The sequence below is a fragment of the Notolabrus celidotus genome, chromosome 4 (genome assembly GCF_009762535.1).
Source record: "Notolabrus celidotus isolate fNotCel1 chromosome 4, fNotCel1.pri, whole genome shotgun sequence".
NCBI classification, from domain to species: domain Eukaryota; kingdom Metazoa; phylum Chordata; class Actinopteri; order Labriformes; family Labridae; genus Notolabrus; species Notolabrus celidotus.
In genome coordinates this window covers 28,720,317-28,740,844 of record NC_048275.1, presented here as the reverse complement: position 1 = coordinate 28,740,844, position 20,528 = coordinate 28,720,317, and the positions used below count along the sequence as shown (strand labels likewise).

The window sequence follows — 20,528 nt, the reverse complement described above, 5'->3', positions numbered from 1 at the left end:
ACACAGGCCACACAGGACTGCAGCAATGATGCCCAATGCATGTGACCTTTGACCTTTTATAATTCTGGCATTTTGTGAGTCATAAAAATAAACATGAAGATTGTACCCGACTAAAAAAGAACAAGTTTAAAATTGACCTCAAATAGTCTTTTTAGCAAGAACAGTGTGTTCTTTACGGTTGCAGAGAAATGTTATCTAAAAGACTTTTGTTGTTACTTTTATCTGAATCTGTCTTATTTTAAACTTCATCTTCAATTCAATTCCTGCATTTCCATGGATAGACATTTAGGACACTAAAGACACACAAGAAACACAAAGAAATGAACAGATTGAGGGAGAAGTAGATCAGCAACTCCTGAATTCCTCATCCTTAATTACTGTTTTTGCTAAAGGAGTCTGACGTCACTTCATGGATTCCACTGTTTTTTTTTTATCCCTGAGACCATGTGCCTCTGTTCATTTGTGTTCAATGTTTTTTCCACAAATCTCCTCACTGGAAAAAAATAGCATTAAAGATGCAGAAAAGTATCTGTAATTTACCTGTATTCTTCCAGAAATACCTTTAATGATGAAAGCCTCAGCCAGCAGGCGAAGGTGGTAGGTGGGCTGTACATCCTGGGTTAACTCTTCCAGTCCCACCCTGGCACACATCCCCTGAGCGTCCCGGTATCTTCCCTGCACATAGTGAACTTTGCCCATCAGCAGCAGAGCCTCGTTCAGGTATCTGGGCTGGAGAGAAACTTGTGTTGAAGAAGAAGCTTCTTGTGCTTTGTGTACTTCTTTTAGTAATTTCTATAAATATGCTGCAAGCTGTAAAGACACTGACTGTTAGGCGGCCTCGGCTCAGGACCGAGTTGAGGTGTCCTTTGGCCCGGCACAGTTTGGGCTGGGTCTTGTCTATTAAAGGCGTGCAGCTCCGTAAAAGGTCAATGTTTTCCTGAATGCACTCCTCCAGTAGGGCCTCAGCCATCAGCAGCATCCCGTAGTCATCTGAGGAGGGGTCAGGATAGAAAAACTGAGTTTTATAGAGTTGGTCTGAGCTGAGGGTCAAAGGTCATTATTTTCTGTAGCCAAAGCAAACCTCAGTGAGTCCATTAAAACAACATTTCCCACCGACTCCGAGGCAGAAGCTCAAATACTCCTGAAGTAGAAGCAACAGTCTACATTTCCCTCATGCTCTCTTTAAATAGCTCTGCCGTATAATCACACGATAAGAAGTGCTTGTCGTACAATAAACCACCTCCACAGTCCACGACTGAACCTCAGCTTGTGTGTACACACACACTCGGTTAAATCTTCCTGTTTACCTTTCTCACCCTGTGTGTGTGTCTTCTGACGCCGACTCTGTGAGAGTGTTTATATCCTGATAAACGTCACATATCTGCCTGTTAGTTTTATCAGCACAGTCAAGGCTGAAGCTATCAGTGTGTGGGGAAGGTGAGGGAGAAACAGCAGGACGTTTCTTAGCCCAGAACTACAGAGAAAGAGCTTTGTAGTGAAACCACATGAGCTGGAGGATCTAGACTTTGGATGAAGTTGGTGCTTTTTTAAATCAAGTTGCTAAGTAACACAGCTGACTCATTAGGCGTTATCAAACCAGAGGAACTTTTTACAGCTCTGTTCAAATAAAAAGTGAAGTAGATTTGTCGTCTTCTTTTGTTACTTTCACAAGTGAGACATGACCACAGGATCAGTTAACAACCCATATTCATTCAAAAATAATCAGTGATTGTTTACTCATCTAGATGCTGTCTACATTAACTTTCCTTCTGCTTTCAGCTACTTGAGGCTGAATAGTTTGACGACCTTCATCTTGGATCAGTACAAGGATTTCTCTGATAGAAACTAACGTTCTGTTTCAGTTGTGGAGCCTCTGTCCTTCTGTTTCCACTGAGCGTCAGTTTCACTGTATCTACCTACCAAGTCACACAACGATAAACAGATTTTAATGAGATCTGCTATATCATCATTCTAAATTCTAAATATCTGTTAAATGTTATATTCATTAAAGCTGGAAATGGCTCAATGCTAATGTGAGATTTTGTTTTACAGCTAATGACTTATAAAATAGATTTCTTAATATGTGTAATGAGGACCCCTCAGATTTCAACAATCCTTTATCTTTTCAGCTGCTGATCAACAAGAAATGCATCATTTATAATTTGTTTTAATCATACAATTAAGTGCGTCAGGAAACAAACAGAAACTTGTTGCAATCAGTGAGGATTTTTAACAGTGAAGCATTTAGCAACAACATCCTTTGAATGTTTAACACTTTGACTGTATATTAATTTGGATACCACCCTCTATTGCTCCTCCCATTTTGAGAAGTGAAGCAGAAATACCACCACTGGTGGAGTCGCGGTGTGGGCAGAGGCAATCTGGCCGGTGAAGCTGCAGGACTGACTCCCAAACCAAAACACACATTTAACTTAGTGATAAAACATCAAAGATACCTCAGGTCGGTTGTGGGTTTGAAGCGGACACTCGTCGCTATGGAAGGTTCAATGACTACGTGAACACTGCCTACATACTTGAACATAGATCAGCATGATAAGAACTAACTATAATGACAGAATTCTACATATATAGTTTGACCTATCTCCCATCTGTTAACATGAAGAAGGCAGGGTGAATGACCTGACCAGACTGAGTCCAGATTTTTTTGACTGGAGTGGCCAAATAAGGCACTGACTTATGCAGAAGTGGCATTTACCTTTTGTCTATTTTCAATTCCTTCATATACAGTAGTTCTTTAACTTTAAAAAGTGACACAAAAGTCAATCTTTTCAGCTTGGTTAAGTACAGACCCAAAAAGAAAAAAGTTTGCCCAAAGTCACGAATTAAAGCACTTAAAAATTGCAGGCAACTCCTGCACAGTCTAATTTACAATTAATATTTCAGTATTGATATGCTGCCAACAACTGTATTTTTCAGTTACAGAGCTTGCAGGAGTTAGCTTGCAATATTGATTTATCAATTCCTCTTCCAGTCACTTGTCTCAGTAAATAGATGCTTGATATTTTTCTACAATTATAAGCACAGATGAAATTCAATATTTAAATACAAAGATGGCAACCATCAGCATTTTGGGACAATTATTTTTTTTCTAACTTAAGTCCTGCCTAAAACAAAGTAAATACCCAATCAGGGTTTATGATTAGTGGGGTGGCCAATCAGATTTAAAGAGGGGTCCATGCCACACCTCTGGACATGACCCTGGAGAAGGTAGAAAAAGTGGTCAAATTTATTTAAATTTCTGTTTTTGAACTCTTTCAAAATAAACTAACAATAATATTTGATAGAAACTGCTGAATACTAACATTAGATTTTGTTTAATGTTCAGCTGTAGCTAATGAGTCATTAAATTTGCTACTTTGCTTTAAATAGGGCTCGATGTCCCCTCAGAGTTTCTACTTTTTCATTTGCTGTTCAATAATGCAGTCGTCTACATTTGTTTGATTCAGTGATGATGATTCTAAACAGCGCACAGCAGTAAGACAGTATAATAGCATTTGAGCCTTTTGTAGCGTTTGACTTTTCCAGCTGTGGTTGAATCCACCACTAAATAAAACTCCTTATTAATTCACCTGCCATGAAGTTCCTCTCTCTGCACTCTAATTCTGTGCAGCAGTGATGCTGTGACTCCCCTGATTCATGCGTCTTTCCATGAATGTCTGATCAGCTGATGTGACTCAAACATGCATGCACAGTAACAACACATTGATTTAACACTTCACTGCATGTGCAAACTGTCCACCTGCACCATCAGCCAGTTATGGGCACGATAACTGTTGACTTGCAGTAAAGTCACCTGAACCCATATTTACTCTGCGTGTGTGAGGGGTGGAGGCAGGTGCATTAGTGACTCAGCACAGAAATGTTTTATGAGGCACAGGACAAAAAGAGTGTTTGCATTTCTTTGAGCTTGTGTGGAGGGATTTCAGGGGTGAGGACAGAAGTACTGTACTTCACCCCCCAGTGAGCAAGGTGGACAGTGAGGAAGATCTAAAACACTTTTGATCATGTTCCCATTCAGCCAGTTATTGTGTGCACTATAAATGTCTAGTGAGAGATGTTTTATTGTTGCCCAGAAATCCTTTTTGACCCCAGCTGTAACCCACTCGTACTGATTCAGTGATTTAAATCATTTTCTCATCACCACTGCAGTGAAAAAAGTTTAGTGTTGTGCAAATTGTCTTATTTATGGAATAGACTTGCAGAGAAATCCTCAACAGTTGCCCTCTGACTTGTTTTGAGTCCAAAGTCCAGCTTGTGCGCACTGCAAAACATCCTAGATCAAAACCTCAGATTCCTTCAGAGTTAAATTTTAAATCACATGAATGAATCTGCAACAAATTCCAGTTACAGTAAATTGATCCTCTTCTTGCTGCAAGGCATTTGTTTTAAAACGTTTTTATGAAGGTTTTTCCTCAATTGAAGTCATTAACTCTGGAAACAACTTCCTCTGTCATTCAAAAGCTTATAAAGCCTACTTTTGTTTGAACTTTTCACATAATAAAAGAGATTCAACCTGACAACTGAGATTTTTGTCGATGTTATTTTCTGTACGCCTATTCAGATAACGACAGGTAATTCGACCCTCCAGGTGAACTCCCCCTCGACTCACCGTCCTCGTGGAATCGCGCAGCCTGCATCTGATCGATGATTGCCGGCATCCTCTCCCACTGACACTCGGCCCGGCAGCGTTCCACCTCCGTCTCCATACGGATCTGGGTGAAGGAAACCCGGGCTGCCATCGGCGCTCTGTCCCGGTGGTGGTGGCTGTACTCCCCGGACACGATGGGAGTGACTGCAGACTGGAGGGAGAAATAAATGTGTAAGCTAACTTCGTGGGAGGAGGAGGAGGGGGAGAGGGGTGTGAACTGTTACTACAGTCATGAAGGGTCAACAAAAATGAAGCCAAAAGTAAAAAGGCCTAATGCAATTCTGTCTCAGTAAGCTGTGTTTTACATTAGAGTGTGATTGTCATTACATGAACTAGTGAAGTAGGTCATTTCTGTGGAAAAATCTGCAGCATTCAGAGAATAAACCTATAATCAAACATCTCATTTATTTATGTAAGCTCATTCCTGCCATTAGGGATTCTGTTGACGAGACTAGACCCTGAGGATTTAGTGTAATGACTGAGTATCTCATAGCCTAATTGTAACTTAACAACACAGCATACATTTCTCAAAAATGACAAGTTTCTCAAATGTCATGTAGGCTACACATTTTGATCTAGTATAAAATAAAAATTACTATCTCAAAATAATGACTTGATTTCACCGGCTAATCCCTTTGTGTATCTTCATAATAAGTCCATGTCTTTAAATGATGACAAAGTATCTGTTAGAAACTTTTGGTTTGACAATATTTTGGCGCCCCTGGAGGAACGTATGTCTTATCGCCTTGCTTTTTTTTCCTACTACATGTGTAACTGGTGTTTTCTCTTAACAAAATCCTATCCGGCTTTCTTTTAAAAGTTAAATGTGTCAGTCAACATGAGTCTTTTTTTTTGTTGACAATATAAAAGAATAGGTTGTTTAGGTAACATGCAGTCATCCACTTCGTCTGACACCTGTAACCTCTACAGTTAAAGCTGCTGTTGGTAGTCGTGATATAAACATCAGTTTGGAGAGAGATTTTGAATGTCAAAACCACCCCACCAGATTTCCCCTACTTTTCGTGCTTGTTCAAGGAAGTAGTGCCGGCTTCCCAGCCAATCAGGACAACCTAGTAGGGTCTGCCACTCGACCAATAAGGACAGAGGGTCGAAGAGTTGCTCTGATTGGACCGTGATAACGGGAACAAAGGGGAATAATAACATTGCTTGATACAAAGGCATTGGAAAACACAGAGATTTGGCCATAATCTCAAATTACTTAAATAACTGATGAGTACCGGTGGGTATTATGACTTTTTTCCAAACCCAGCACAAAAACAGAATAGTTTTTTACGCCATTCCTACCAACTGCACCTTTAAAGCGCTGTGCAAAATGTTGATAAAACAGAGCTTTGTTGGTTTGCAAATCATTCAAACTCTGAATTTGATTGAAATGAGTGCAAAGCCGACAAATCAAATATTGAGGCATTAAAAATTTGTTTCATGACGAATACGTGCTTATTTTAAATTTGATGTTGAAAACATGTTTAAAAAAAGTTTGGACAGAGACTACAAAACGTGGAAAAAGTTGAGTAACGCTAAAAATAAAAACACCTGGAGAACAATCTTCAAACTAAGTTAATTTGCAACAGATTAGAGTGCCTTTAAAGAAGATTCCAGAGAGGCTGAGTCTCTCAGAGGTGAAGATGTGAAGAGATTCACCACACTGTGAGAGACTGTATGAGGAAATAGTTTAACAATTTCAGAATAATGTTCCTCAAAGAAAAAATGCAAATAATTTGTGGATTTCATCACCAACAGTGCATAATATCATGAAAAGATTCAGAGAATCTGGAGACATCTGTATGAAAGGGACTAGGCTATAGATCAAAACTAGACGGTTGGATCTCTTGGCCATCAGGCAGCACTGCATTAAAAACAGACATGACTCTAGTAAAATCATGAATACATTATCACCCTCATTACTCCCTCTCCTTCATCACTACCTGGGCTTAAAATCTCTTTCCCATAACCCTGTCTGTGAACACAGTTTGTCACTGCATCCACAAAAGCAGGTTAAAGCTGCACCATCAAAAGAAGAAACCGCGTGGTCCAGAAACACCAGTGGCCTCTCTGGACCTGAGCCCAGTGAAACTGTCACACATGACACACTTTGAGAAAGCTGTACAGAATATCAAGAATATAACCACGTTGATGTTTGATTAACAGGCTTCCTTACATTGTACAGAACTTTAAAATGCACTTTAAATATATGTTATTTTGCATTGCTTGTCTGTTCCTCGAAGTGAGTGAGAGTTGTTGATCTGTAGCTGCTGGAAGGAAAAGGAAGTGAGCCCTCCTCCAAGCAGACATGTCCTTAATCTTCCCCTCTTAACACTTTAACTGGATCAGGTTAAAGGCTTAAGAAGCAGCATTTCACAGAAAGCTGCGCTCTGCTGTTGCAACGTCAGCAACCAAAACACACAAAATGCATGTTTAAATACATCTGATATCTACTGTTAATAATGACAACTTCTTCACTGAGTTCAGTTAAATCATTGTTTTGTAATTTCTATGACTTGTTCAGCAGCATTGGTTCTATCCCCTTAGCTCAAACACAGAATAATTTGCCAGAGTAACCGCACTGTGACAACTGTACGGAGCACCAGACAAAGGAGAATTAAATCATTTTTCTTGACTTTTGAGCTCTAGAAAGAGAGGACATGTAGTGAAAAGGTGCAGGGAAGAGTGGATATTCAGGAGTGGAACTACAAACACAAGGTGTATATACAGGGAAAGGCAGGGGTCTGTGACTACTGAGCTACTATATGACAGAAAATAAACCTCGAGTCTCCTGAACAGAGATTTAGCGGCTTCATTTTCTCTCTGGAAACTTGACATTTCTTTGACTCAGGTCCTCGCTCCTCTTCCTCCTCAGACAACTCAAACTCACAGCGTGCTTTTGAGTGTGTGAGCAGTTTGACAGAGACTGCTACACGCCCCCTGCCGACGTCACCGAAGACTCATCTCAAAGATATTACTATCTGACAAGATAGTTCACACCAAGATCGACAACTGTGTCCCATGGAGACTAAGAACTGTATGTGGTCAACAGGTCATTATTTTTATTTTCCTTAGATTAAGGTTTCGAAATGTGTATATAACTTCTGATTGATATGTCGCTACCATGCATGGCATCCTGAAAAGAAGATCAACTATGAGATATTTACGGTGGCCCTAAAAGGACAAAACAAATTACAAAAGATGAAACACTTTTACCAAGGCCAAAAATTTTTTTACATTTAAGGAAACAAATTTACATAAGATGAAACACTTTTACAAAGTTGGAGACAATTTTACAAACGATGGAACACTTTTACCATCTCAGAGATGGTAAATTAACATTTAATTTTTATGGAAAGGGAATGTACCAAATATCCGAAGTGATCCAGAAGCGATCGAGTGAGGGGTCATTTAGTTTGTTTTGATGGAGAGAAATCAAACGGAGGCGGACATGGCTTACATATTAGGACATCCTCAGGTCTCAGAGTGAGGTGTCACTCCTCAGATGAAAAAGCATCATGTCTCCTGAAAAGCTCTGTCATATCTCCGGAAAACCTGATATAAACCTGATAAACCGAGGATGTCCTGATATGTACACCATGTCGCTCCCTTTGGTTTCTGTCCATCAAAACAACTTAAAGGACCCTTCATTCGATCACTTCCGGATCACTTCTGGTATTTGGTACATTCCCTTTCCGAGAAAAAATAAATTTTAATTTGTTTCAGGAATGGTAAAAGTGTTCCCTCGTTTGTAAAATTGTCTCCAACTTTGTAAAAGTGTTTCATCTTTTGTAAATATTTTTCTTAAATGTAAATTTGTTGTCGCCTTGGTAAAAGTGTTTTGCTGATGTAATTTTGTTTTATAAAATGTAAAAATGTTTTCCAAAATGTAAATTTGTCACCAACTTTGTAAAAATGTTTCATCTTTTGTAAATTTGTTTGGTACTCCAGGGCCACCGTAGCTACTGGCTGTTTATTTATTATGTGAACCTTTTTCTTGGAAGCCCTAATTTTTCTCTAAATTTCGACTTATTTATTTCATTACCTCAATCTAAGACTGCTGCTTTTCCCGTGATAATAAAGACTGTAGACTTTGGTGATTACAAATGAATTAAAACTGTTTCCAGAGCTTGACTTTGAGAACTAATAATATAGCCTAAACAAGTCAGGACAGCCGAAAAATGTGTCATTATCACGGAAAACGGAATAAATAACATTGATACAAGTCCAATTCCGTATAAGACCTTAACATTAACACTGTGTAGAAACTTGCAAGGAGAACAATCCAAATGAAATACTGTTTAGGAACCTCTAAGTATTGTTGCGGTTTAGGGGGAGTTTTAGCTAGTTGCAGTGAACTCTCTCACTGTGTTTATTTTCTCTTGGTAAAATGTAGCCAATCACAATGAGCTGTCGTGTCCAAGTGGGACTACGGCAAGCCGCTTGGTCCAGAAAGACTGTGACTAATCAGTTGCGTTTCCAGTCATCTAAGAATAACACAACGGTCCGCGAAGACAAACTCTTTACACGTAAGTATGAACATATTCGTTCACAGTTATTGATCTGTGGTACTCTCAGGGTGGTTTGTATTTTTAACAACTCGTAGAATCTCAGCGCAGTCATGAAATGCAGTTTCAAGCTAGCAGATCTTATCACTGACTATCTGTTCTGAAGCATATGTCTCCGTTAACTGGTTTTTACTTCAGAAATAAAGACTGACAAACTTCCTCGTTGGAGCAACACTTTGAAGATGCATTTGATACACTTACAGGAGCTAAATATATTATCCTTTGCCATTTTAAATTATGATTACCCATCAAACACGTTTTAATGTACTGTTATTTACACAACTTTGATTTACAAACGTGGCGTTGCTTTTTTTCTCCTCTGTTGGCAACACACCTTCAGTGGTTATTAGTAGGAGCTGCTCTAATAAAGTATTAACGGGGATAAAAATAACTGTTTACTTACGTTTTGTTATTTACAACAGTGGGATATGAATCACAATAGAAACAATGAATGTATCAAGCTTTTCAGAATACAGACACATGATTTACCTGACTTTCTGTCTGTGTGTTTGTCTGTCTGTGTGTCTGTGTGTCTGTCTGTCTGTCTGTCTGTGTGTTTGTCTGTCTGTCTGTCTGTCTGTCTGTCTGTCTGTCTGTGTGTTTGTCTGTCTGTCTGTCTGTCTGTGTGTTTGTCTGTCTGTGTGTCTGTGTGTCTGTCTGTCTGTCTGTCTGTCTGTCTGTGTGTTTGTCTGTCTGTCTGTCTGTCTGTCTGTCTGTGTGTTTGTCTGTCTGTCTGTCTGTCTGTCTGTCTGTCTGTCTGTCTGTGTGTTTGTCTGTCTGTCTGTCTGTCTACAGAATGAGGAGCAGCAGGTGCAGGTTACAGTGGGGAGGTTTGCTCCTCCTCCTTCTTCTCTCCTGCTGTGTGTCTGTTCTCTCTCAGGTGGATCCCCAACAGCAGCAGCAGACGATTGTGGAGTCTGCAGCTCATGTCACAGGTCACGGTCATAGTCGCCTCGACAAAAACATGGTCCATGACAAAGAGTGAGTGACGTCTCCACATGCAAATTGTGTTCTCTTTTCTGAAATGTAGATGTGTGTGATCCAGGTGTTATTTGCACAGAATGATGAACTTTGAACTCAGTCAGCAGCAGCGTTTACTCTCTGTGTCCCTGGGTTTTGTTGTCTTACAGTCACATCATCGAGCATTTAGAGGGAGTGATCGACAAACCAGAGAAAGACATGTCCCCCCAGGAGCTCCAGCTGCACTACTTCAAGATGCATGATTACGATGGAAATAACCTGCTTGATGGGCTGGAGCTGGCCACTGCTATCACACATGTACACAAAGAGGTGAGTCCATGAGTGTGTGTTTATACAGATGTATTGACTATTATGCTTTAAAGTCCATACATAATCATGACTGATTTGATAAAGCTGGTGAACGAAACAAAATGTGTTGCTTTTATTCTGTTTGAATATACATTGTGTTTCCATAATGGAGAAGTTTGCATCGAAAACCTTGACTGACTGTATGTTTACCGTGACTGATGCACTGCAGAGGCATTTACTAGAGGTGCACTGATGTACCAGACAAGTAACAAATTGGCTGATACTGGACCTGCTGACAGATCTATGCAAATCAGTCCAAAAATGTTGCATTCTTCAGTTGGAGGAGCTGATTTATATCTATTGGGTCCCATCACTTTGAGCCCAGAGTCAGGTTTTGGCGTTTGAAAACAAAATAAAAATAATTTTGTATGAATAACAACCACAAGTGCTGTAAATTTCTCAATTTATGTTTTAATTTTTTAATTTTAAATTTTTTTTTTAACTTTTTTTTAAATAAGAATTTGGGAATTTAATTCAATTATAAAATAACACAATAAAAGTTTTCAAAATATTTTTTTTTCTTGAGCTGTGCAAGTTCTAAAAAATAGCTTCTTACTGAGTTTTTGATGATAAAGCTAAAGAGGCTTCCTTTTTTTTTTTTCCAAAAAATGTATTTGATTGTCTTTAGAGGTCAGACTAAAGGTTGTTTTGTAAACTAGTAGGTTTGAATTTTTGCTTTCCTGAAGATAGTTTAATAAAAGTCTGAATGATTTGAAAAATGTTGATTTTTAACTTTAAATAAAGTTGAATTTAGGTCACTAGCTAAGAAACAAGTTAAAACAAATACAAAATAAGCAACAAAGGATTGGTCATGACAAAAATTGTAACATAATCTACATAATTGTATTTGAGTGGTATATCTTCTTTCTGACATCTTCAGGAAATAATGCATTGGATTCAGGTATTATGAAAACAAACAGTCCATAGAGTCTGCATATTCTCAACAATTATCTTATACGAAGCTTACATGACAGCAGAACTTAATCTAATTCTGAATTTGCCTGTAAAAGTGAAAAGGAAGCAACCAAGGTGAGTTCAGAACAAATGCAAAGCAGGTCTCACATGGTGTGATTAGATTTACAATTTGTGCATTGACTTAGAGCTTGGGTGAGCGCAGTTTCTATCGGACCTCCTCGCTCTCTTTACCTGCAGTCAGCAGTTACTCTGTTCAGTATACTTGTCATTAGCCTCTGACACTCTGCAATTCCTCAACAGCACCAGGATAAAGACACACATAATTGTGTTGAAGAAGTGCAAGAGGCGCAGCTTGTAAACATACAACAGGAGCCCCACATAAACACACACTAAGACATGCACACACACAGCGCTACTCCGCCCTGCAGGCTCCGATGCTAGACACTACGTCTCTGTTAGTGCCTCCAAGGGAGGATCACAGGATGATCAGGGTCAACTTTGCCTCTCCATTAAGCCTCAGTGCATTACACATTGCAAACGAGGGGGTAACCGGTGTAAATATTACGCCTTGAAGTGGAAGTTCTTAAGAGGAACTTGTGACCAGACCAAATACAACTTGTGACAGGAGATTAGAGTAAGAGCTGAGTGAAGATATCTGCTGTGAATGTGTTTAAACTTGTATCCCTATTTAAAAGCTGATACATTTCCTGAAACAGGGACATAAAAATGAAATCATTGATGGACCAAAGCTGATGTTTCAGGGATGTTTTTTTCAAGCAAATGTGTTTTGGGTCTTCTCTCCACATGAACTTTATTCCTGTGTACAACCAATGTGTGCTGAGATATGAGTTATTGAAACAGTTCAGAGTAAAAACTGAAAGCAGGAAACTTCTGATGTTCAGAATCAGAAATCCTTCTATTTTTAGGGATTAGATCTAATGGTTCTGTTTAACAGCAGCGCTCAGACCCTCTGTTAGCAGTGTTATCTGGCTCGCTTAAGTATGAAAACTTCATGACCTAGAAATAAAACATGCAGTGATTGTTTGTGCGCACTTTACATTTTTTATATTTTATGCTCATGAATCATTTGTGTTGTTGATAAAACATAATTTTTTTATGATTTTGTGTGTTTATCAGGAGCGAGGAGAGAACTTCCAGCCGATGAAGGAGGAGGATCTGATCAGCCTGATCGATGAGGTTCTGAAGGACGACGACAAAAACAATGACGGTTACATCGATTACGCAGAGTTCGCTAAATCTCTGGAGTGAAGCATCATTTGAGCGCATCTTCAACTCCACAACAACAAAAACAACAAACCCGACAAGGAATCTGCAGGAAGAGAAGCTGACCACAAAAATGTCAGGCCTCCGCGTTCTTCATCGAGGGCAGAGGTGTCAGTATTAATTTGGGATCATTCTTCATTTGAAAATCAAGTAACGTAGAAAGCAACTAAAAGAGGAGGAGAAACTGCCTCTTTTTTACTCTGACTCCGGTGTGTGCGCACAATTTCAGGACATTCAATTTCTGCAGCTTACTTGAAACAATCTTTTAAAAGGCCAGTTCACCCAAAACTCGTTAAAGAACTTCTTTTTTGAAGAGCCAATTTTACAAAAACTATCAGCTAAGTTTCTTCAGAATTAAAATGAGAGCTGGGACATTTTTGTTTGTTTTGGGATTTTGGGTGAATTGGTTCTTCATGTGTGTGCAGGACACTGCAGTGTGTGTTCTTTTAGTGGTGCTTTCGGTTGTCCTGTAGCATTTAAAAAGAATGTTATTTCACTGAATGCTGGACTCAAACAGAAACACATTCACATGAACATACAGCTGCTGTGTGGACCAAACGACTCCATCAGCGAGGTATTCTGTTTCTGAGGAAGACGAGATAACTGCGTCTTTCTCATCACAAAGTAAAGTGGCCTTCACCTGCTCATGTGTAGTGTATGTAGCATGATAAGGTCTGTGTGTAGAGGGGAGGAAACCCTGCAGAACCGAGGAGCAGAAGCCTCCAGGAAGAACAACTAGACACTTAAGAGTTTTAACATTTCTCTATTTTGTGTCTCCCTCTTACCTCCTGCCTGACCACTGACTCTGTAAAGGTGGACAACATCTCCACCTCCAAAGTGAAGCCAAAATACCCCCCTACGTAAAGTGCTGACCTGTTGCACTGGTGACATTTTGGGAGACAGTATGTGCAGTAGGGATCTGGCCGCTGGAGCTGCACACAGCACAGTGAACAGAGCTGTCAGTCATGTAGTCACACCCCCTTTAATTAGCATCAATTAACTAATTAAAACAAAACCTGTACAGAAAACTAAACATTGGACATAAATCAGCACTGTAAGAGCTAATTATAATGGCAGAAACAATGTGAAAGAAAAATTCCTTGACCCAGATTTGGTTTGTAGCTCAATGTATTTCCGTTCATTAACATGTAAGAGCCGCGGCTTAACTGCAGCCAGTCAGAAGAAGGGGCTCTAAGTCTTTTGGCTTCACTTTTAGAGCTGTCATGTCATCAATCTTTTTCTACAGGCTAAGCCTAGAACCACAAATTTGATCTAAGTTGCCATTTTGAAGGATTATTTGTCCCTAAAACGCATCTCAGGAGTACAACATTTTTTTTGCAGAATTATTTTTTGCTGGAATCAACAATCATCTATGAAAATTTAAGTTAAGTTGGGACAGAACTTATAATTCAGTCAAAAGAATGCTCTAAAGCATCAATCCTTGTCTCTCTCTTCACTCCTCATTTCTCCCTCTCACGTCTCTGCTTGTGTCTGAGGTGCGAGGGATTAAGACAGAAGGAGAGGAGGCAAGGAGAGGAATCTGAATGAGAAGAAGGCCTTTGTGCCTCTGATGCTCTCTCCAGAGGTTGTTCTCATGAAGATTACCACAATCATACAAGCCTTTCACATCCCCTTCATATTCAAGCAGCACATTCTTGACACAACAAACACACTAGAGTGAATGTAAAGCTGCCTCAGACTGCTGGTTCTCTGTCACTGGATAAGCTCAAAGTAAACTGCTGGTCTCAGCTGGTTTCGAGTAAAGCACTTGTGATTAACCATTGAACATGTTTGCTTCAGCTGCCTTTTAACCAGACGTGTCAAACATGTCTCAGAGTGTTGTTGTTGAATCCATCTGTGATTCTTTATGACGTTTGATTTCATATAAATGAACTTTATATTTTTGCCATCCAGTGTTGATTCTTCAATCAGTTCAGGTTGTTGAATGTAGATATGTAAAAACACAACAGATGCAACTGTGTTGTCTCTGGAATGTGAAATAATAAAGACTTTAATTGACAGTTTGAGTTTTTTTATTTAAGAGCTGCTCTTACACGTGGTCTTTATTTGTTAGATACACTTTAAAGGTTTTACACTGAAAAACTCAAATCTTAGTACGTGTATTTATCTAACATTTAGTCAAATATATCACCACACTAATATAAGCCACGTTGAACTGATAAACCCACGAATACCTCTTATTTCGAGATATTACAAGCCAAAAAGGACTACATTGAATGAAATCGGTAAAATATCTGCTAAGCAAACTTTTCTTGAAATGTTTTTGAAATGAGATACTTATTTTAAGAAACATGAAACATCAAGAAAACTTTGCATGCTGTATTGGCAGATATTTTACTTATGACAATCAATCAAGTCCTTTTTTTTATAGTATCTTAAAATTACATTCATATCTGGACTTGGTCAATGTGGCTTATATTAAAGCTTTGAGGAACTTTAGGATTGTGTGATTTTGGCTCCTCCCTGTGGACAAAGTGGGTCATCTTGTTTCTTTGCTGATCTTGCCCTTTAGGGTTTTCTCAAAAATCTTTTCCTGACAGTCAAACATATTACTTATTGTGATATTTATTCTAGAAGATGAAAAGAAAGGCTGTTTCTTGAGGCTGCTGTTAATCCCCTCCTCTGTTAAAAAATAATAAGTAGCAAAATTAGATAATAATAGTTAAGAACAATAATCTAGAAAGATTAGATGTTGTTGCCAAAAGTTTTGTTTGCTTTTGGGGGGACATTTAGAGACACTAGCATTGATTTTAGTCTGTTACATAATCATCACAAAAACTCCTTATAGTAGCTTTAAGTGTGGTGAGATATTTTGACTAGAAATAAGAAAAATACACTCGCTAAGATTTGAGTTTTGCAGTTTAGCTGTCTCCCTTGAAAGAAAGCTCTACAGTTTTAATGCCCCCAACCCCCACCTTTAGATTGCCTCGTCTTTTTTTTTTCTTTTTTTTTTATCTCTGACACGCTTAGATTGTCATTGTAAGTGCCGGACAACCTCACAGAGAGAATCCCTACAAAGATGGACTCTTCTGTTCAAGAGTTAGTCCATTTTTAAGCCAGAAACAGATGTTACATCATTCTCTTCAAAGCTGCTCCACCAACAAAAAAACTTTCCTCGGAGTACAGCAGTTACTGGACTAAATCAGGTATTTTGTTTGGGTTTTTGTGGGACTTTGGTATTTTGAATGAAAAGTCTGGGTCCAATACAATATGCAGCGACAAAAGAGCTACTTACAAGTTTTTTTCTCTATCAGTTAGTGGAGTCTGGTGACTTTGGGAGGAAGAATGTACTGACTGTTTCTGGATAAAAGATCATTTTTTTCTTTTACAAAAAGATTCAGCTTCAAAGGGACCCTTTCCGTAATGTTGTCAGGCACTTTGAATTACAATATGAGCCTGTCAACGGAAAAGCAAACTTTAAGATGATGTACTCGATCAAGGATTACATTGCAGCCATTACATCCTGTTTCACTTCAGCAGGCTGAATTCATCTACCTGAGGACTTTCCTAACCTGATAGTTATTTAAACCCTGAAGTATGTCTTTGCTGAAAAATACCATAAACAATATGTTGATGTGTAAAGATGAAAAGCCTGTTACTCTTTAACTCCAGTGAGTGGAGGGCTCTAGAGGCTGCAGAGAGAACATTGGGGAGGGGATGTTGCTCCTCAGTGGGCCGTACCAGTCGTCATGCTGTCGTGGAGCTGCTGCCGCTGCTGGGACGCTGCCGGGGCAGGGGCACTGGGGTACCTGGCCTGGGTGACGGGAATATGGGCCAGTGGGTATCATGGGGGGGAGGCGGGGGAGGTGAGCCAGGGGCTGGGGGTAGAACTGCCGATTCATGCTGGACGGCTGGACGTGAACACCTCCCAGCAGCCCCTTGTGGCCTGTCATCACACCGAAGGGGAAGACTTTCTGTGAGGTGCGCTCCTGCTTCCTCTGTTTGGCTCGTCTGTTCTGAAACCAAACCTGTAGAGGACAGGAGAACGTTTAAGAGGGGACATACGATCACCATGTTGTGCTTGAGCTACATGAACTACCAAACAATTTACGTTATCTTTCCAGAAGTTATTATTCATAACATAACTGAGCCTTTTCTGTCATAAAGTGAAAGCTGGAAAACCTAACCAGAAGAGGAAAATACTGAAGTACCAATACTTAGTCATTGCATTTAAGGCTCGTGTGACAAGATTTTAACTGGTGATTAAATAGACTGATTTTAAAGTTGTTTTAACGAGAATTCAAATTTCAACCATCAGACTCATGAAGTTTTATTCTTAACAGTTTTATTTATTTATTTATTATCTAGTTCAAATTTTAGTCACTTTTATTCTACTTTATTTATTTATGTACTTATTTGTTTATTTTAAGAACAGCATTTTATTTTATTGTAATGATTTAATACTTTAGTGTTTTATTATCTTAGAAATGGATTTTATTTTGGTGATTTTCATTCCCTGTGTTGAGTTTTAACATCTTATTTACCTCCAGTGTTTCCTCATTAAGATATCATGAGAGTGTTTCCTCAGTTTGTTCAGCAACTTCTTTTTATTTGTATCTATTTATTCTATTTGTATCGCTTTTATTACTATTTTTGCATCTATTGTGTTCTTAACCTTAGGATTTTGGGTTGGTTTGGAGTCGGGCTGGGGGTGGGATCTTTTTCTTAATATTTTCTATTTTAGGTTGTTTTTATGTACAGGACTTTGTGTTACAATGTCATTGTAGGAAAAGCACTTTATAAATAAAGTCTGATTGATTGATTGATTGATTGATGCAAAGGTGAGAAAATAGCAAACAGCCAAAATTGAGCAAAGTTTTTTTTAACCCTGCTCAACACTGGATCACAGAGTCTGCGGGTACACAATGTCAAATTTATCTGCCCAGTGTGCCTAACATTAGCAGAGCTAGCACCACCAGCCTCCAGTCCTCCTTGCAGGTTAATGTCCACATGCCTGTGCTGGTTATGGCTGGCAATTCAGGCGTACAATGATAAAAAATATTGTATTGAAAGCAAATGCCTACTTCTCTACACTCTCATTCAATCACAAGCGTACTATTGTTCAGACCACTGTCTAAGGCATCCGGGATGACTGACCGTCTTATAGCCTATTTAACAGAGTGCAGTCTATACCTGCTAAGTTCGTAAAAGCGTCTTGAGATAACGTTTGTTGTGATTTGGTGCGATACAAAAAAAGATTGATTGATTGATTGATTGATTGATTGATTGATTGATTGATTGCTTTTCACATAAGACTGCTATCAATCTATTACATTCCCTTATTTGTCCCTTAAAAAATTAATTTAGCTTTCCTACATTTAGTGGCAATCATTGTTCTTTTTGCATCACTACACGCTGCTTTCTCATCAACAAGACACATTTTATCCTAAATGAACAATATCCCATTGAAAAGACAGTTCCTTGTTTATCACACACAACAGACTTAGACTGAAGAAAGGATGTTAAAGACATAATGAAGACAGACTCCATCCAGACTTTTTTTCATCTGTACTTCTGTACTCTACTTTGCCCCCCTCCTCACCTGTATGCGGGCCTCGTTGAGCTTGGTGACCCGGGCCAGCTCCTCTCTGTAGTAGATATCAGGGTACTGGTTCTGTGTGAACGCCCCCTCCAGCTGCTCCAGCTGTTTGTGGCTGAAAGAGGTGCGGTGTCGTCTCCGGGCGGGGGAGGCATGGAGGCCCCTGCTCCTCCTGCCGAGGCCCACTGCCACGGAGGTCTCACACAGTGACCCCCTTCTCACAGAGTCTCCGATTTCTGTTTTCATGAGGAAGAGAAAGAGTTTAGCTTTTGAAAAGATGCTGAAAAGAACTTTCCCTTACTCAGCGTTATAAAAAAAGTGTTTTTAATTTGTAAAGGAGCATTTCACAGATAACTCTCTGAATAAAGAAGGATTACAGGAGTTTCTGGTTCCCACTTCCACCAGGCAACCTGAGAGCGGCCGAGCTTTAGCTGATGAAGAGGAGCTCGTGAGAAAAAAATACCAGGACCAGCAGGATTACACCGAGATTATCAAACAAAGCAACTAATCTGACAAATTGGTGGACTGAGCTGACCTTTCTGTTCACACCATGATGGATAGAGACACAAGAAGAGAGTTTGATGACTGGTATCCAAACTTCTGTTAGTTGTTTTATTCATTTTTTAAAGAAAATCCTCTTCGAACTTTCATCTTTCAAAACAAAGTGTGGTAGTAAACATAATTTAAAAGTTGTCATCAGAATCTTGCGTATAAAGTTTCAACCTTAACTGTAAAGTATTCTGCACATCCTTTTTATGCCATTATGATCCTATGTGTCTGAGATAAGATATGGAGTTTACATTATTTGACATTGATACACTATTAGGATCAAATTCACATGAAAAACAAGCTTTTAAGACCTCAAAGTTTGATTAAAAGTTACTCAGCACATAATTATTACATTTGCTCAATAGGGTTAAGGTTTAAAGAAATGCAAAAATGTTGTATGTATTGAAATAGGTTTTCCTCCACCAACTGTTTCTAGACCATCATGCAACACTATATATCTCTATTAGCTGAATGCCAGCATCTGCTTTAACATTACTCAAGCAATTAGTCTAACAGATATTTTATAGCATTTAAACAGTAAAGTTTGTAGAGCTCATAATAAACACAGCATATATTAATAGTCTTTAGTGTGTTTTCAGACTGACCTGCTGTGGAGCTGACCGTCATCATATCAGAATATACCTCTGAACACTCCTCCTGACTCCTCACTGCATCCCCTGCTGCCTTCCCCTGAGCCATCGCTGCAGGTATGACCACTGACCTGACCACCTGTTCCATCTGATCCACATAATAAAGTCACATGATAAGCCCAGGTCCTGCCCACATTGTCTACCTTTACCTGAATATTAACAGGGTATGATTTCTTCAGAATCTTGTAAACCTTACCTTATACTTGTTTATCTCTTATATTTAAATATCAGTCCAAGGTCTGAATTGATTTCCATTTATTCAATCTTTAACAGTTTTTATACCTGTCCATGTCGTTTAATGGTGAATTTTGAATTATGGATTAAGCCATTCCAATGTTTAAAATTGATATTGATTCACTGAGCAAACTCTTAATTTCCCCCATGATACTAGTTTCTTTACCATAAAAATCACCAGTTTATAAGACAAGGTTTTGAGAACAGACCTATGCATTTTCAACCTGACTCCATTGCTGTGTTTTTATGATGTAGGTCAAATGCTTGAATGGCAAGATAATATAATTGTTAATCCAGCAGATTTAATCATCCCACTTACCTGAATTCCCAAAAAGATTTGAATACCTAAGCAAGATTTTGACTGTTTTATTGTCATTTTCAGTTTATTCTTGAAAATGCAAATGTCACTTTATCACAACTTAATTTGTTGTTTTTTTCCCTCTCTGTCCAACTCTTGTCTTCTTCTTTTCTTCTTCTTCGTGTATGATCCTAATGTCTGAGCAGACTAATTTCAGAGAAGATAACTCTTCTACCTTTTTCCTATTAAAACAGAAATGTCACATGATATATCTTGAGTGACACAAAGTAGAATGACGATCATTTTTTTTCTGGACAAACAGGTAACACAGAGTGGAGTGGAGTGGAGTGTGACATATTTTTATATCAACAGAAGGTGAACCACTGCACACATGACTTTCTTAGGGGAGAAATTTTGTGTGAAATAATTTTGGCTGCATGTTATACTCTTGATCTGACAGTTACATGAC

General features: G+C 38.9%; 3 protein-coding genes across 3 annotated transcripts in view; 1 reads left to right on the top strand and 2 right to left on the bottom strand.

The window, feature by feature from the left end:
• ttc7a (tetratricopeptide repeat domain 7A) overlaps positions 1-7,558 on the bottom strand; it is a 64,574-nt gene extending 57,016 nt beyond the window's left edge. The window contains exons 1-4 of the mRNA XM_034681587.1: positions 7,454-7,558; positions 4,631-4,820; positions 827-990; positions 561-729 (exon numbers count right to left, since the gene is read on the bottom strand). Of these exons, the coding sequence (XP_034537478.1) occupies positions 561-729; positions 827-990; positions 4,631-4,820; positions 7,454-7,510 (580 nt within the window). The 5' untranslated portion in view covers positions 7,511-7,558. The remainder of the gene's footprint in view (positions 1-560; positions 730-826; positions 991-4,630; positions 4,821-7,453) is intronic.
• A 1,510-nt stretch (positions 7,559-9,068) lies between these two features.
• mcfd2 (multiple coagulation factor deficiency 2, ER cargo receptor complex subunit) lies at positions 9,069-14,789 on the top strand. The gene is made up of 4 exons (XM_034681613.1): positions 9,069-9,201; positions 10,036-10,221; positions 10,371-10,530; positions 12,622-14,789. Exons 2-4 carry the CDS (start codon positions 10,037-10,039, stop codon positions 12,751-12,753), a joined length of 477 nt encoding a protein of 158 aa, XP_034537504.1. The 5' UTR covers positions 9,069-9,201; position 10,036; the 3' UTR covers positions 12,754-14,789.
• Positions 14,790-14,794: 5 nt separating this feature from the next.
• On the bottom strand, positions 14,795-20,026 carry prop1 (PROP paired-like homeobox 1). The gene is made up of 4 exons (XM_034681609.1): positions 19,971-20,026; positions 19,483-19,615; positions 18,332-18,564; positions 14,795-16,757 (listed from the first exon to the last, which is right to left on the bottom strand). Exons 2-4 carry the CDS (start codon positions 19,613-19,615, stop codon positions 16,392-16,394), a joined length of 732 nt encoding a protein of 243 aa, XP_034537500.1. The 5' UTR covers positions 19,971-20,026; the 3' UTR covers positions 14,795-16,391.
• Between the last annotated feature and the right edge of the window lie 502 nt (positions 20,027-20,528).

Bases quoted from the DNA above. Each gene is read 5' to 3' on its own strand.
- mcfd2 (XM_034681613.1), top strand. From the start codon at position 10,037: ATGAGGAGCAGCAGGTGCAGGTTACAGTGGGGAGGTTTGCTCCTCCTC. The intron at 10,222-10,370 runs GTGAGTGACGTC...GTTGTCTTACAG, and splicing joins AACATGGTCCATGACAAAGA to TCACATCATCGAGCATTTAG. The intron at 10,531-12,621 runs GTGAGTCCATGA...TGTGTTTATCAG, and splicing joins TCACACATGTACACAAAGAG to GAGCGAGGAGAGAACTTCCA.
- prop1 (XM_034681609.1), bottom strand. From the start codon at position 19,615: ATGGAACAGGTGGTCAGGTCAGTGGTCATACCTGCAGCGATGGCTCAG. The intron at 18,565-19,482 runs GTCAGTCTGAAA...TCATGAAAACAG, and splicing joins GACGGTCAGCTCCACAGCAG to AAATCGGAGACTCTGTGAGA. The intron at 16,758-18,331 runs GTGAGGAGGGGG...TGTCCTCTACAG, and splicing joins TCAACGAGGCCCGCATACAG to GTTTGGTTTCAGAACAGACG.